Genomic DNA, 13,255 nt, shown 5'->3' with positions numbered 1-13,255 from the left:
GTAGTTGTGCACCTGATCTTGAACACCTGATCTTCTACTCGTATCTCCTGGATGCTGGGATAACAAGGCATGTACCACCATACCTGGTTCCCCACCCTGCCATCCCCAGTCTTGCTATGTAACCCAGGCTGGCCTCAAACTCATAACCCTCCCCTCCCTAGTGTCGAAACTATCATGCTAGTGTCTCTCTATTCTTTTAAATTCCTACAGACACACAGAAGCAACATACACACACAAACACACACATATGTATGCCAGAGTTTGCCTCCAAGAATTAGCAAGTTTTCATATAAACCACAGAATATATTTAATTCAAATTAAACACGAAACTAGAATAACATTCCACCTTTATCAAGTAGCAATTATATTGTTTTGTTTTTTTAAAAAAAGAACAGTATATTTTTCTCCATGTCTGGCAATCTACAAGGCACGACTCACATCCAGTTTGATGAGGCGACAGAGCCAGCAGTCGCCATCAATGCTTGAGGTTCTGGGGGTTGGAGGAGACACAGACTGTATTTAATACAAAATGATTCTGCAGCAAGTCTGAAGGAACAGAAGCTCCCTCTGGTGCAAGACAACCAAAGTCCAAGTAGCAGGAAGTAGGCAACTTGCATAATTAATGTGTTTTATTAAATAGATAGGTGAGTCTCTTAGTCACTCCAAGTTGCTGTCTGTGTTAACAGCATGGGCAAAGACTTCCCACACTTTTTTCAGCAGTAATACTTTTTCCACCGTAGGTGTTTCCTTGTTCTATCATTTTTGGCATGATTTTCGTCCTAGATAAAGCAAGCCAACTTCTTCACGACACAGGTCATTCGGCTTTGAGGACTGGCCCTTTCCCTTCTCTGTGGGCCGTGGGAGTCTAGTCCTGCGTGGTCAGACCTTCCTTCTCCCACTGAAAGCTTCTCACTGTGTGGTCTGCAGGGACAGAGGCTTGCCTGACCCAGTTCTGCTCACCAGGATGGAGGGCCAAAGGCTGGCAAGTGACTTTCTTCACAATGCGGTACTTTCTGTGTCATTGTCTATGTCCAGCAGAATGTGGCCAGGCACTTCTTTGCTTGCCAAGTCTGAATGCATTTCAGGAAAGATGTTGCGAAGTGATTCTGAAACCCTAGAATTGGTGTCTGAACAAAAAACATGAGAAAAAATGGTATCAGTGAGGGTAAGGTCCAAGATGCCACCAAGGGCACTGAGAAGAGAGGCTGGAAGGTCAGCCCATGCTCAAATACAGCCCCTTTCTAGAGGGTTCAGTAGCCACGAGAAGTCAAGCCCTTGAGACCCTTGAGTTGGTTGCCTGCTACAGCCCACTGGTAGTCCTGAGAGCCTGGGCAGCCCACAGAGATGCAACCCTTGAAATATGTCTCTTTGAGTAAAGGAAATCCACTCTCACCCAGACCTTTAATGCACTAACTGCGGGCTCCTGACAACATCTATGTTGCAGGGGAAGAGTGTCCTTGTAAGAACTCACTTCTGTGGCTGCTATAAAACTCATTCCTGGCGATAAAACTGCAACCTCAACCTCTACTGAGTCAAAGCTTGGACTGAGCCATTCTGAGCTGCAGGACTATCCTGTGCACCATAGGATGCTGAGAAGAATCCCTGGCCTTTACACACCAGATGCTGGTGGCATTCAGACTAGTGACCTCCAGAGTGACAACTTGAAATGTCTTCAGGTACCGTTAAGTGTCCCCTATGGGGCACACTCACCCCTGTTGACAACTTAAGTAGACCACCAAATCTCTAAATACTATTTCTTCTAATACTAACACACTGAAATATGTTTAGTCTCCTTATGTTGAATGAGAATTCCTTCAGGACGATGACCAATATCCAGTCCTTAAGCCACTGCCCCTCTCCTTCCATGCTCACAAGGCCCTTTCATTCACCACAGCTCTTTTCCAGACAACCACATGCCAGGTCTGGCTCTGCCTGCTGAGGATATAATAATGAATGAGACAGACATGGCCTTGATGAAACCCATATATAGGTAAGCCAGGAGACTGGTTTCTGCCCCTTCCCTGAAAGCCCCTCCTAGCCTCTGTCCCTATAGTTTTGAGCTATGGTCTACTTTCTCCTGGGGGTATATCCCTTTTCTCTCAATGACTCCTGGATCAAGAGACTTGTGCTCGTACCATAACTGGGGGGGGGGGTCTTCCTAGATTATGGAGGTGGCAAGGAGTTAAAAGGTCCAGGTACTCAGTGCCATTTCAGACAGTTCAGGTTTTATAGTAACTAGAAAAGCAACTGAATAGGTCTGAATCTCACTGTTCAGAGATACATCAAAAGCAGTCTGTGTACAAAGAATTAAGGATGTCACAGACTTGTGGCTCACTCAGAGCAAGGGCATGCCTGTCTTGTTCAGTACTTTACAGTCATGACTGGCACAAAACAGACACTATAAACCTTGTAGCTGGGTAGTTGATGGGCAGATAAACAGTGGGCTAGTGCAAACTTCTTTCTAAACTTCCCTTTCACAGCCTTAGGCAGAGAGGTAGGTAGCCATGACTCAAAGGCAGCAGCAAACAAGAAAATCATCAAATTCAATCTCTCCCCCCATTATCCTTCCATAGATGGCACTGCCAGTCCAGAGTTCACAAAGCCTAAGGGACAGACAAGCTGGTGGAGCATGCAGAATGCAAAGCCATACTAACCAGATTTTTGCTTGTCAGTATCTCTACTCATGTGCCAGCTATTAACCCTTTCTAGAGGACAAACTGACTCTTCTTTTTCTCATCCATCAGATAGAGGGAGGTGCCCAGGGGCACCACTTTATCAAAGTAACAAGCCAGCATGAATCAGACATGAAGCAAAAGCAGCATATCTGGGCTCTCTGGACATTACATTTCTCTACTTCCCCAAGGACTGTGTGACTCCTCCAAGAGGGTCCTGAAGGAGAGAACATTATCTGAGGAGATAATGGTTGAAGTCTTGAACACCCAGTTCATTGCAGCAAAGAAAAGGGTCACTTTAGAAGACACCCACAGCCTTCTCTCCCCCTCTTTTACTGCTTCTACAAATCTCTAGGTATGAATATATGTATGTATGTATGTATGTATGTATGTATGTATGTATGTATGTATTCATTCATTCCAAGAAGGGTTGGTCTACAAGTTTGTTGCTTGGAGCTAAGTTCATATTACAGATAATTTAAAAAATAACTGTAAGAAATCCAGAAGAGAGAGAGCATTAAGTAACAGGCCTTGGTCCCAAGGCTCAGAGAAGACAGCATAATGGACTTGGGGCCCTGAAAAATGGAACCTTTTCTTTGTTGAATGGGTATCTTTATTTGGGAGACAGGCCATTCAAGGGGCAGGACTGGCACTCTACAGTTTATAGTATGGATCTTGAAGAATTCTCATTCCAATAATTTTGATTTGTGCTGTAGGGCATAACTCTTCAAAACTGCTATTTTGATAACGACTCATACAAGTATCACCCCGGAAAAGCAATACAAAAAAGTGAAGCCTCAAACACCAATGCCACTGCCCAGTCTCTCTTTGTTCTCAGATCTGACAGCCCGGAGCCATCTATCCCTTAGCAAGCTCTGGTCTGTGAACAAGAGTTAGCTTCTTGTTACTCCAGCCCAGTGGTTCTCAGCCTTCCTAATGCTGCCACCCTTCAATACCATTCCCATGTTGTAATGACCTCCATGCATAAAATTACTTAGTTGATACTCCATAATTGCAATTTTGCTACTGTCATGGGCTGCAATGTAAAGCTCTGTTTTCTGATGGTTGTTTGGGGGTCACGACTCACAAGTTGAGAACCACTGTTCTAGTCAAAGGGGAGATTATACTGAATCTCACTGAATATCTGACTTCCTGTGAATATGCCATCTACATCTTAAACTGCAACTAGAAGTAGAAGCCCAGCAAATGTTCAGCTACAAGTAAAGACAACATACGTAGTTGAGTACTATGTTACTATGTGGGCAATGGCATGGGATGTAAAGGAAAACCATATTGCTGGAACGAAATCCATATAGGGCAAATGAGATCATAGACCACACACTGCCTTCAGAAGACAAAATGAGACATCCTTTAAAGGCAGGCTATATGCAGAATTTCACAACTGTAATAAATAGAGATCCGAAAACCTCCCAACCTCTGTCTCTCTGGGTCCTAGAAGGCCTAGTCTGGCATGTGACATGACGATAGATAACTATCATTTGCTCACTCACTGCCTATTATGGGCTGGCTTTTAGAGTCTTTCTTATTCCACCGACTTTAATCCCTTTACCACTTGTGCACATTGTTGGCATTTGACACATCAAGCAGGTTGTGCCTTTCCAAGAATGTCTCCAACTCTACAGCACATGCTCTGTCTACTACATCTCAAGCCTGTTGGACAGAGGAAAGAACGCAAGTGAAGGATTAACGAGGCCAGCCCCGTGACTACCTGTTACAAGTCTATGAACACATTTAGTACTTAGAACAATGGACAGCAAGCATGGATAAGGCCAGCCCTCCTTAGTTCATGCACTATTAGTAGGGATGCAGGCAGGCAGGGTTAGGGTGACTGGTTAGTGACAGCCATTAGTGCACAAATATGATCATAAAGTAGCAAAAATGCTTTGGCCAATCAGTTGCCTTTTCCTTACCATTAAACATTCCAATTTCAGTTCTTACTGAATATGGCAGGTCATACATCTAAATTATTTAATAAAATGTTTAAATTAGAATACTCTTTGCTAAAATCCTCCTGCTTTGCAGAATTACAATGAGAGTTTGACATCTGGAATGACTCAGAATCCTTTCCTTCTCCAGAGCTCTGATACCGAACTTTGGAGAGGGGAGTGGACTACCAAGTCAGCTTGGCAGCATGTTCTGCCCACAAGCATTCACCTTAATCCCTTCAGCCTTACTCCAGCTCTTTACAATTAAATAACCCAAATGGGTGAGATATTTTCAGGAATCTTCCCAAAGTTCTCTAAGCTAAAGCATGTCAAAATAAAGACTGTGCTGCTCTTCCTTTTCCTTGAAAACCACAGGCTATATTCAGGAAGAGTCATTAAGCGCATGATCAATGCTAGGGGCTTCCTAAATTCCAAATGCTGGCCTTCTGCACATTTCCAAGGGTAGGAAATAACAGGGACCTTGTAAGTCTTGTGCTAAGAAAATTTATAGTGAAGTTTAAAAAATAGGTAACACCTTAGATCATTTTTAAAGGTAAAATTTCACCTATATTACTATAAAGTATAGTAAATAATAAATCAATTAAAACAATCTTTTGGCATAAACCACCACAGGTGACCATGGTATTACAGAACAGACATATCTGCAAAACATACGTGGTTTGCAGTTTCCTTTCTAGTCCAGATAAAAGGATAGGATTGAGTAGAATTTTGGTGTCATAAGTGTTGCAGTGTTAAAAGGCTCAGCCTTAACTAAAGTTGTCATTCAACTGCTAGAAAGCAGATGGATACATATGCCCTCCTCCATCATTTCAACGTGAACTAAGCTGTGAACACTCACAGTACATAGCCTACAAAAGGCTCGGATTAAAGCAACTGTACCATGGGGGGCCTTCTGCTGGCCTAATATGTGCCCAAAGGTATGTTCAGATGAACCTCATTGTTTTAAATGCCCATATAGCTTAGGAAAGCAAAATGTAAGCACGCTGGAATGCAACGGGGCTTAAAGGTAGTTCAGGGAAGGATTATTTGGGGATGTTTGGAGGGGGCTGAGAATTTTAGATATCAATTAAGAAGCTCCATGCAGTTACCTTGCATTTAAGATACAAAATTAAAAATTAAAGCACGAAACACAGGGATGCACAATTTTCTGTGCTGATGGTATTCTGGTCCTCTTTGTTGGATGCCAGTGACAGATGAAATGGTACTAAGAAGAGCAGAACACTGGGAGAGGCTTACCCAAACAAAAAATGAAACAATATAGCATCTACCGAGGGCTTCAAACTGAGATCTCAGCCTAGGGACAGCCAACTCTTAGACCTGGGGCAAACCCAAAGCTCAAGGTGCTTTTGATGGGACAAAAGGCATAATGACACGCTACAGAATGGATGGCTGACTGATGGCCATGGCATGGGGTCAAATGGCCACCCCGAGCACAAAGTCAAAAAGCACATACACAGAACATGGCTAAGCGGGAGCGTTTGCAGCTGCAGTTGAAGCTGCTGAGGGTTACAGACCTTAGTTCTGGAAACCTTCCCCACCTGTGAGGGCACTGGGAAGGGCATCTAGTGGGAAACAAACAGCAAACAAACCAATGTGGCTTTGTGCTAATCAAATAAACATCCTGCTGTCATAGGAACAGTTATTAACAACTGATGACATATGTTAAACTATGTATTATACTCCTGGAAAAAGATCTTTCTGTAGTTAGTTAACTATTATTTTGGGTACAGTGTTAGGTCATCTTCTGTCAAGAAGACACTTGCGAGGACTGAGGTACAGTTCACAGTGGCTTCTCCTAGTATGCTTCCATATGGGACAACCCACAGCTAGGCTGCTGTAATTAAAGAAATGATGCACAGCCCAAATGACCTTTAAAAACACTAAAAAACCCATTCCCTTTAAAACTAAATAGCAAAGTCCAGTACCCAGAGTAGAAATATTCTTGATATAATTAAATAAAATGATCATGTTTTATAGAATATCTATAAAAACATCCTACGTGGTAGTACTACAATCTACAATCAACCCCATGCCTAGGGCAGATCCAAGGGAGTGGAAAAATCTCCACTCACCCCTGCCAAGTCATTTGGGGCTAGCACAGTGATGTGATCTGCTTCGGAGATCTGCCTTCCCGGAGCATCCGATTTAGCATATATATGACACTTTATACTATACCCGTTTCTGAAATTCTGCACTTAGCATGTGCATCTTTAACTTTTAGAATAGTAAGTCCAGGAGGGCCTGGAACTTGCTTTGTAGATGAGGCTCCCAATCCTCCTGTCTCCCAAGTATGGGCCACTAAGAAGGAATTCATTGTGCTCATGTCCTACAATACCTTCTACCTTGACTTAAAACGCACTAGACTTTCCAGTATGTGAAAGCAGATAATCTTACACCCAGAAGTAAACTGTAGGCTTTATGATCCGTGCCTCAGGTATTCATCTCTGCTGTGTTGGCATAAAAGTAGCTGCAAACAGCTTGAAGGAGCAGGTATGACTGCATTCCCAGCATGTATGACCTGCACCTGGCTTAGGGATGACTCCCCTCAAGGGAAGGCTGAAGGAACACTGGACCCTTACTACTCACCAGTGACGATTCTGGAGGCTGTGGGCGCTGCCGGTGCAAGGCTGTTATCCCCTGCGTGGGCGCCAGGCGGATGCGGGGGTGGCGGCACGCTAGGTCGGTTGCGGGGCTTGGGCACCGGCCGCGGCCTTGGGAGGGTTCCATGCTGCTGTGTGTTCTCGCTTTGCGAGGGATTCTGCTTGGCCAAGGGTGGGGTGCTGGGTGGTGTGGGTGTTTGAGGTGGCGTGGGGCCAGGCTCTGGCCCCTGCTCACCCAGCCGGGGCTGTGTGGGGGGCTGCGGTGGCGGGTGGCTGGGCGCCTGGATGGGGGGCAGGCTGCTGGAGCTGCGGCGCGTGCCCGGGGCCTGTTGCGGGGGTGGCGAAGGGCTGCGTGTGTTTGGCTTTGGGGATGTGCCTGTGCCCGTGCCTGGAGAGCTCTGACCCCCTGGGTGGCCAGGAGGTAGGTTTCCTGGTTTTGGGGGTGCCGGGGCAGGTTTCTTCACAGCTGCACAGAAGAGTGAAAACAGGATCAGTAAGGCAGGGTGCAGCTCAGCAGGACCTCATGCCTCCAGCCTCATGATAAGCCCTAGATTCACATTCACCCCCAAGAACACCTGACAAACAGCTAAGGAACCAAGAAGCCAAGAGAACTCTTGTGCCAAGAAGTCTCTTGGGTGGGAACTGTAATAGAAGATGGCCACTATGAACAAATAGAAAACCTGAACCCAGCATGTAATTAATGACCACTGTCATTGGTTTCTCAATTGTTACAAATGCAAAGTGATACCAGACAGTAATAATGGGGGTAACAGGGCCAAGTGTAAGTGGAAACAAAACTTCTCTGTAAACTTAAACTAGTCCAACATAAGGAATTTATATAAATAGTCAAATGCATGATATACATATAGACCTTTAGTGACCTGTCATTTTACAAGTTCAAAGGAAGAAAACTGAAAGCTTAGCTTAACAGAGGCCACACACTCATATAAAACACCAAACGTGGGCCCCTTAGTTGCCCTTTCTCCAGAATCCCCTTGTGATTTCAGTGTGGGAACAAACCCAGGAGAACAGAACAGAGAGGTGGCCCACCCCACACAGAACTCTGCCCAAGGATCTTCTACAGGGGCCAATGGAGGTGTGGGGAGGGTGGCCACTGAGGACTGAACCCAGGGCCTCCATGCCAGGACATCATTCTACCACTGGGCTACAGCCTCAGTCCCTGACTGTAGTTTTTACTCATGGAAAGTCTACCAATTCCAGACATATTCTAGATGGAATTCATTATAAATAAGCCCACACCTATTTCCCTAACATGAGCGGAGTCAAATCCCTACTCTGAGGCCAGCTGAGATCTGAACAGAATCTGGCGGAAGGACAGGATGTAGGGGCAGAAAAGGGAACCCTGACCATGGCAGGGAGAAGGAATCAGAAGAGAGCAGGTGCCACACATCTGCACACTGGGCCTTTCACACGCATCCCATGTCCACCTCAGTAGCTCACTGTGGGACTGGCCCAGCGTGGAGAATGGAAGCCCAGAGCAAGCTGATTATTTTTAAGCAATCACATGCCTAGTAATGGTGGAACAAATTCAAACCTGTCATGCAGCCTCCTTGGTTTCTTTTTCCTCTTCTTTCCCACACTGCTTCTCTTCCTATTTACAGGACTTGGAATCTAAGTGGTGCCCGCTCTGCTGAACTGGCCTAGAACTCTGAGCCCAGCCACTCAGAAGGCCCTTTACCCATGGAAACAACCAGTTTTCTTACAAAGGGAAGGCTGAGATATCAACCACACTCTGGCTGATGTAAGCATGAGAAGGAGGGAAAAAGTCCTGCTCTAAGCAGTACTAACTGTAAACTCACACTGAAGAAAAGCTCATGCCTGACATTTACAGTGCAGGAGACTCAGGAGAAGAAGCCTGAGAACAGTGCACAAAGTAGGAGGGCCAATGCAGGGCTGGAGTAAAAAGGGTCTTGTCTGGGACCACTGTGGAGGTGCTGGGATGCTGAGGCGCAGGTGTCCTGTGGGGAGGCCTGGGTGCTGTGGAGCCAACTCTCTGAAAGCAGAGCTACAGCTGAGCTGTAGGTAGGACAGAAGGAAAGGACGGCAGTAAGGACAGGGTAGCAGTAAGGATGAAGTGGGGAGCCGTAACAACACCAGCAATACCTCAAAGATGCATTAATGTATATTCACATTTGTGGTGTGCTTTAGAACAAGTATAGAAAGATACACAATGCCACAGGGGAGGAGAGTGGCACAAATCTGTAATCCCAATACTCAGGAGGCTGAGGCTGGAGCACTTTGAGTGTATGAGGCTAGCCTGGGTTACACAGTGAGACCCCGTCTCAATACTTGTAACACTCCTCCACTTTTGACCCTCTTATGTCTTCCCACTCCCATATTTTCATTTTTCCTATATACATGCAGGATACACTAGGAAAGGTCAAGCTAGCCTCCTGTAACCAGTGTGTATCTTTAGGCTAAAGCCAGAACACATATTTTGGAGTCCAGAGCCTTTTTCCTCGTCTACAATGGCCTTGCATTAAGGGTGACAACAAAGACACAGGCCAGACCTCCTGCATTCCTCTCCTATGGCCACTGCCAGCTTCCATGGGTCACTGTAATGGTCTAGCTGGCCTTTCTGATGGATGACACTGCCTGTGAACTTTCTGTCATTTCCCCACCTCACTCCAAGCAGTTCTTCTGTTTAGCTACCCTGCTTCAGAGTTCAACTGGCTTTGTGGTGAAAACATTCTGACCCTTCCCAACCTGTTCTCCTTACTTCTTATCAGAGTCTGGATGCCTCTTACAAGCAGTCAGTCCTGCGTCCCTTGTGATCCCCATTACAGCACGGTGCCAGAGACATGTGCTTACCCTTGCATGTGTGAGTCAAATGACAAGAGCATGGCCAGAAGGAAAGCAAGCAGAGTGGCCTGCCTGCTGTTCCGGGAGCCCCTGCAGCCCACATGCTTGAATGTGAGCATCTCTCATGCTGAACACACACTTAAGTCATCAACTGAAGAACTGAGATCTAGTAAGAGAAGAGGCTCTCACAGTTGTCATGTATTGCTCTAAAGGCCTGCTCCCAGACAAAGTGCTGCAACTTCCTGGAAGCATGGTGTTTCTTCTCTTCTCCTAACCTGCCTTTCCCGGGGGCAATATTGGCAATATGCACACTCCCATGAGCACTTGTGCAAGAAGTCCAGGCAATATTATCACATGCCTAATGCTATGATTTCAATTCCCTGCATACCCACCCCCCCCATCTGTGTTGGGATTTTAACTCTCGGTGGCAATGTTAGGAGGCAAGGCCTAGTGGGAGGCTTGAGGAGGAGCCTCATGAATGGGTTCTTGCCTTTCTGGAAGGAATAGGTGCACTAAGGCAGGAGTCTGGCTCCCTGGCACTCTTCTGCAGCATTCTTTCCTTCTACTTTGCACAAGGCCCTCACTATAAGCTGAGCAGAGACTGGCACCACATCACTTTTGGATTTCTCAGCCTCCAGGACTATAAACTCAAAGAAACCTCTTCTCTTTGTCAGACAGTCTTTGTCCCATCACCCAGTTATCCTGGTGGCCCCTGGGTATGACTTTCCTGCTGTATTATGTCTACACCTTCCTTATCCCTCCTACCTGAAGCTTTTCCAATGGGAAAGGACTGTCTTTCCCTAGTCCTAATTTCAGAGAGATGTAAAAAAAAAAACTCACAAACTCAAAAACATATGCTTCACACTTGTTCCTTGGTATGATAAACTCACTGTTTCTTGGTAACCAGAATTACAAGACACAGAGAAGTAAGCATCTTTCATACTCTGGTAAACATTGTAGGGAACACAGGGAAACCTGGTAAACATGGAATTTAACTAGATTGACCTGGAGTAAGAGGTGTGGTTTCCTAGTGCATGCATGTCTATTGGAATGTGACCCTCTCTAAACTATGGTTTTTCCACTTCAGCACTACTAACAGATGGGCTGCAAATTACTTCAGAATCATGCACACTACAACTGCTTAGTAGCATCCCTAGCCTTTGTCCTCAAAATGGTTGTCACCTCTCTCCAAAATGAAAAACAGCTCAAGACACCAACAAAGGTTCAGAGTCAGGGACTGTGGTTTTTTGAATCAGAAAGGTCCCCACAGGCTCGTATGTCTGACAGCTGAATCATCAGTGGAACTGTTTGAAGGACTGGGAGGTGTGTCATTGGGGGTGGGTTTTGAAGTTTCAAAAGCCCACCCCAGGCCAGTGTCTGTCTCTGTCTCTGTGTCTGTCTCATCTGTAGATCAGGATGCAAAGCTCTCAGCTACTGCTCCAGCACCATGGCCCATCTGCTTTCTGCCATGATGATCATGGACTAACCCTTTGAAACTTAAGCAAGCCCTCAATTTAATGCTTTCTCCTGTAAGAATTGCCTTGATCATGGTGTCTCCTCACAGCAATGATATGTGCATGTGGTAGAGATGGGATTTGGTGACATGGCTTCTTTGTGTTTGAAAGCAATGGCCCTGGCTGCTGGGTTGAGGAGGTTAAAGGAGACAGGTGGGAACTGCTTATATTATGTTATTCCAAAACCAGAAAACCCTGAGCCATGAAGCTCCGGCTCACAAAGTAGCAAAGTAGCATAGAGGCTTCAGTGGTTCCCAAACACAGCAAGGCTTGAAGCACCAAATCCCTAGAAACCCAGGAGTGACTCTGCAGAGCTCTTTCTGCTGTTAAGTTTTATAGCTCCAGCATTTGTTTTCTCTTTTTTTTTCCCCCAGTTTCTTCCAATGTTTTTTCCTCTTTAATGACAGATTTCCCTGCTTATTATTTGGTAACAGTCATGAAAAAGATTACTCAGAGCTTTCACAATGGACTCTTTGCAGTTAACTATAGAAGTTCTTCCACCCTCCCCAAGCACAAGGAGTGCAGGTCACTTACCTCGACGCAGAGTATGAGGGCTGGGACCAGCTGCACTGTGAGGTGTGCCCACCGAGAGCTGATGGGAGCTACCACCTGATGGGGCCTGGCTTGGGCCTGTGGTCACCTGGTTGTTGTTTCTTCCTGGTGCAGGGACAGCTGCACACACAGAATCTTTGGGTTTTGGAGGACTGAGAGGGGTAAAGATGAAGTTAGATGTCAGGCATTCCCTGGTATAAAAGCTAAGCACTCCATAAAATACAACTGTTACTTGGGATGGGATTTGGGGGTGGGAAGTTCCAGGACTTCTTATAGATACCGAAAGTCAAGGATGCTCAAGCCCTGTATGTAAAATGGCATTAAAACCTAACTGTCAACACAGCACCTTTCTGTGTTCCTTCAGTTAACTCTCACAACAACCAATACAGTAGAAGAGCTAAGGGAATGCTGGATAGGCTGTACTGTCTGGAGAATGGCAAACAAAAAGTGTTCCATACAGTGGTTTTTGTTTTTAAGATGTGTGTGTGTGTGTGTGTGTGTGTGTGTGTGCGCGCGCGCGCGCGTGTGTGCGTGTTGCCAAACATGTGCAGGTGCTCAGAGAAGCTAGAAGACTAGAGTTGCAGGTGGTTGCAAGCCTGTGGGTGCTGGGAACTGAACTCTGGTCCTTTGGAAGAGCAACACTAAGCCTTCTTTCCAGACCTATAGAAATAGTTTTTAAAAATTATCTGAACCACAGATAGCTGAATCTGTGGATACCAGAACCCAGGGAGAGAAAGGTTATTTGAAATTTTAAATAGCTTGCATTGGGCTAGTAAGCTGAAATTTACTCAGAGACTAGACATTGAGATTCCCTGCAATAGACTAAGTTTCAGATACTCTGCCAGAGAAATTAAGGCCAGTCATTTCAGAGCATCTCCAGGAAACCTCAAGTTCTGTTTTGCATGTACTTAAACTGGGTGTTATTTTATGAAAATAAGGTTTGGGGATTTTTGCTAGCTATTGTACAAAATGAACATTGCAAAGTAACACTCAATCTAGATAACTCAGTTATCTAGATTGAGAGGAGAGAAATTCTGAGCAGCTGCTTGATGACTCAGTCTAAAGCTGACAGCAGCAGGGGAGGTGCATTGCAATTCAGGTTTCCTACTTCCTTGTTCACAACTTTC

At 45.4% G+C, this 13,255-nt stretch overlaps 1 protein-coding gene across 12 annotated transcripts in view; it reads right to left on the bottom strand.

The window, feature by feature from the left end:
- Positions 1-288: 288 nt before the first annotated feature.
- Positions 289-13,255, bottom strand: part of Arhgap17 (Rho GTPase activating protein 17) — an 84,604-nt gene continuing 71,637 nt past the window's right edge. For 4 of the 12 annotated variants that reach the window (XM_027410302.2, XM_027410294.2, XM_027410298.2 and 1 more), the window contains 4 exons: positions 12,111-12,280; positions 7,226-7,705; positions 6,178-6,201; positions 289-1,127 (listed from right to left, as the gene is read on the bottom strand). In XM_027410302.2, coding sequence (XP_027266103.1) covers positions 997-1,127; positions 6,178-6,201; positions 7,226-7,705; positions 12,111-12,280 — 805 coding nt within the window. In that variant the 3' untranslated portion in view covers positions 289-996. Of the gene's footprint in view, positions 1,128-4,603; positions 4,653-6,153; positions 6,202-7,225; positions 7,706-12,110; positions 12,281-13,255 lie in introns of all 12 variants that reach the window. The other 8 variants (XM_027410297.2, XM_027410305.2, XM_027410301.2 and 5 more) reach the window with 4 other exon arrangements.

This window comes from Cricetulus griseus, chromosome 3 (genome assembly GCF_003668045.3).
Source record: "Cricetulus griseus strain 17A/GY chromosome 3, alternate assembly CriGri-PICRH-1.0, whole genome shotgun sequence".
NCBI classification, from domain to species: Eukaryota; Metazoa; Chordata; class Mammalia; order Rodentia; family Cricetidae; genus Cricetulus; species Cricetulus griseus.
This window is presented reverse-complemented; position numbering and strand designations above follow the sequence as displayed.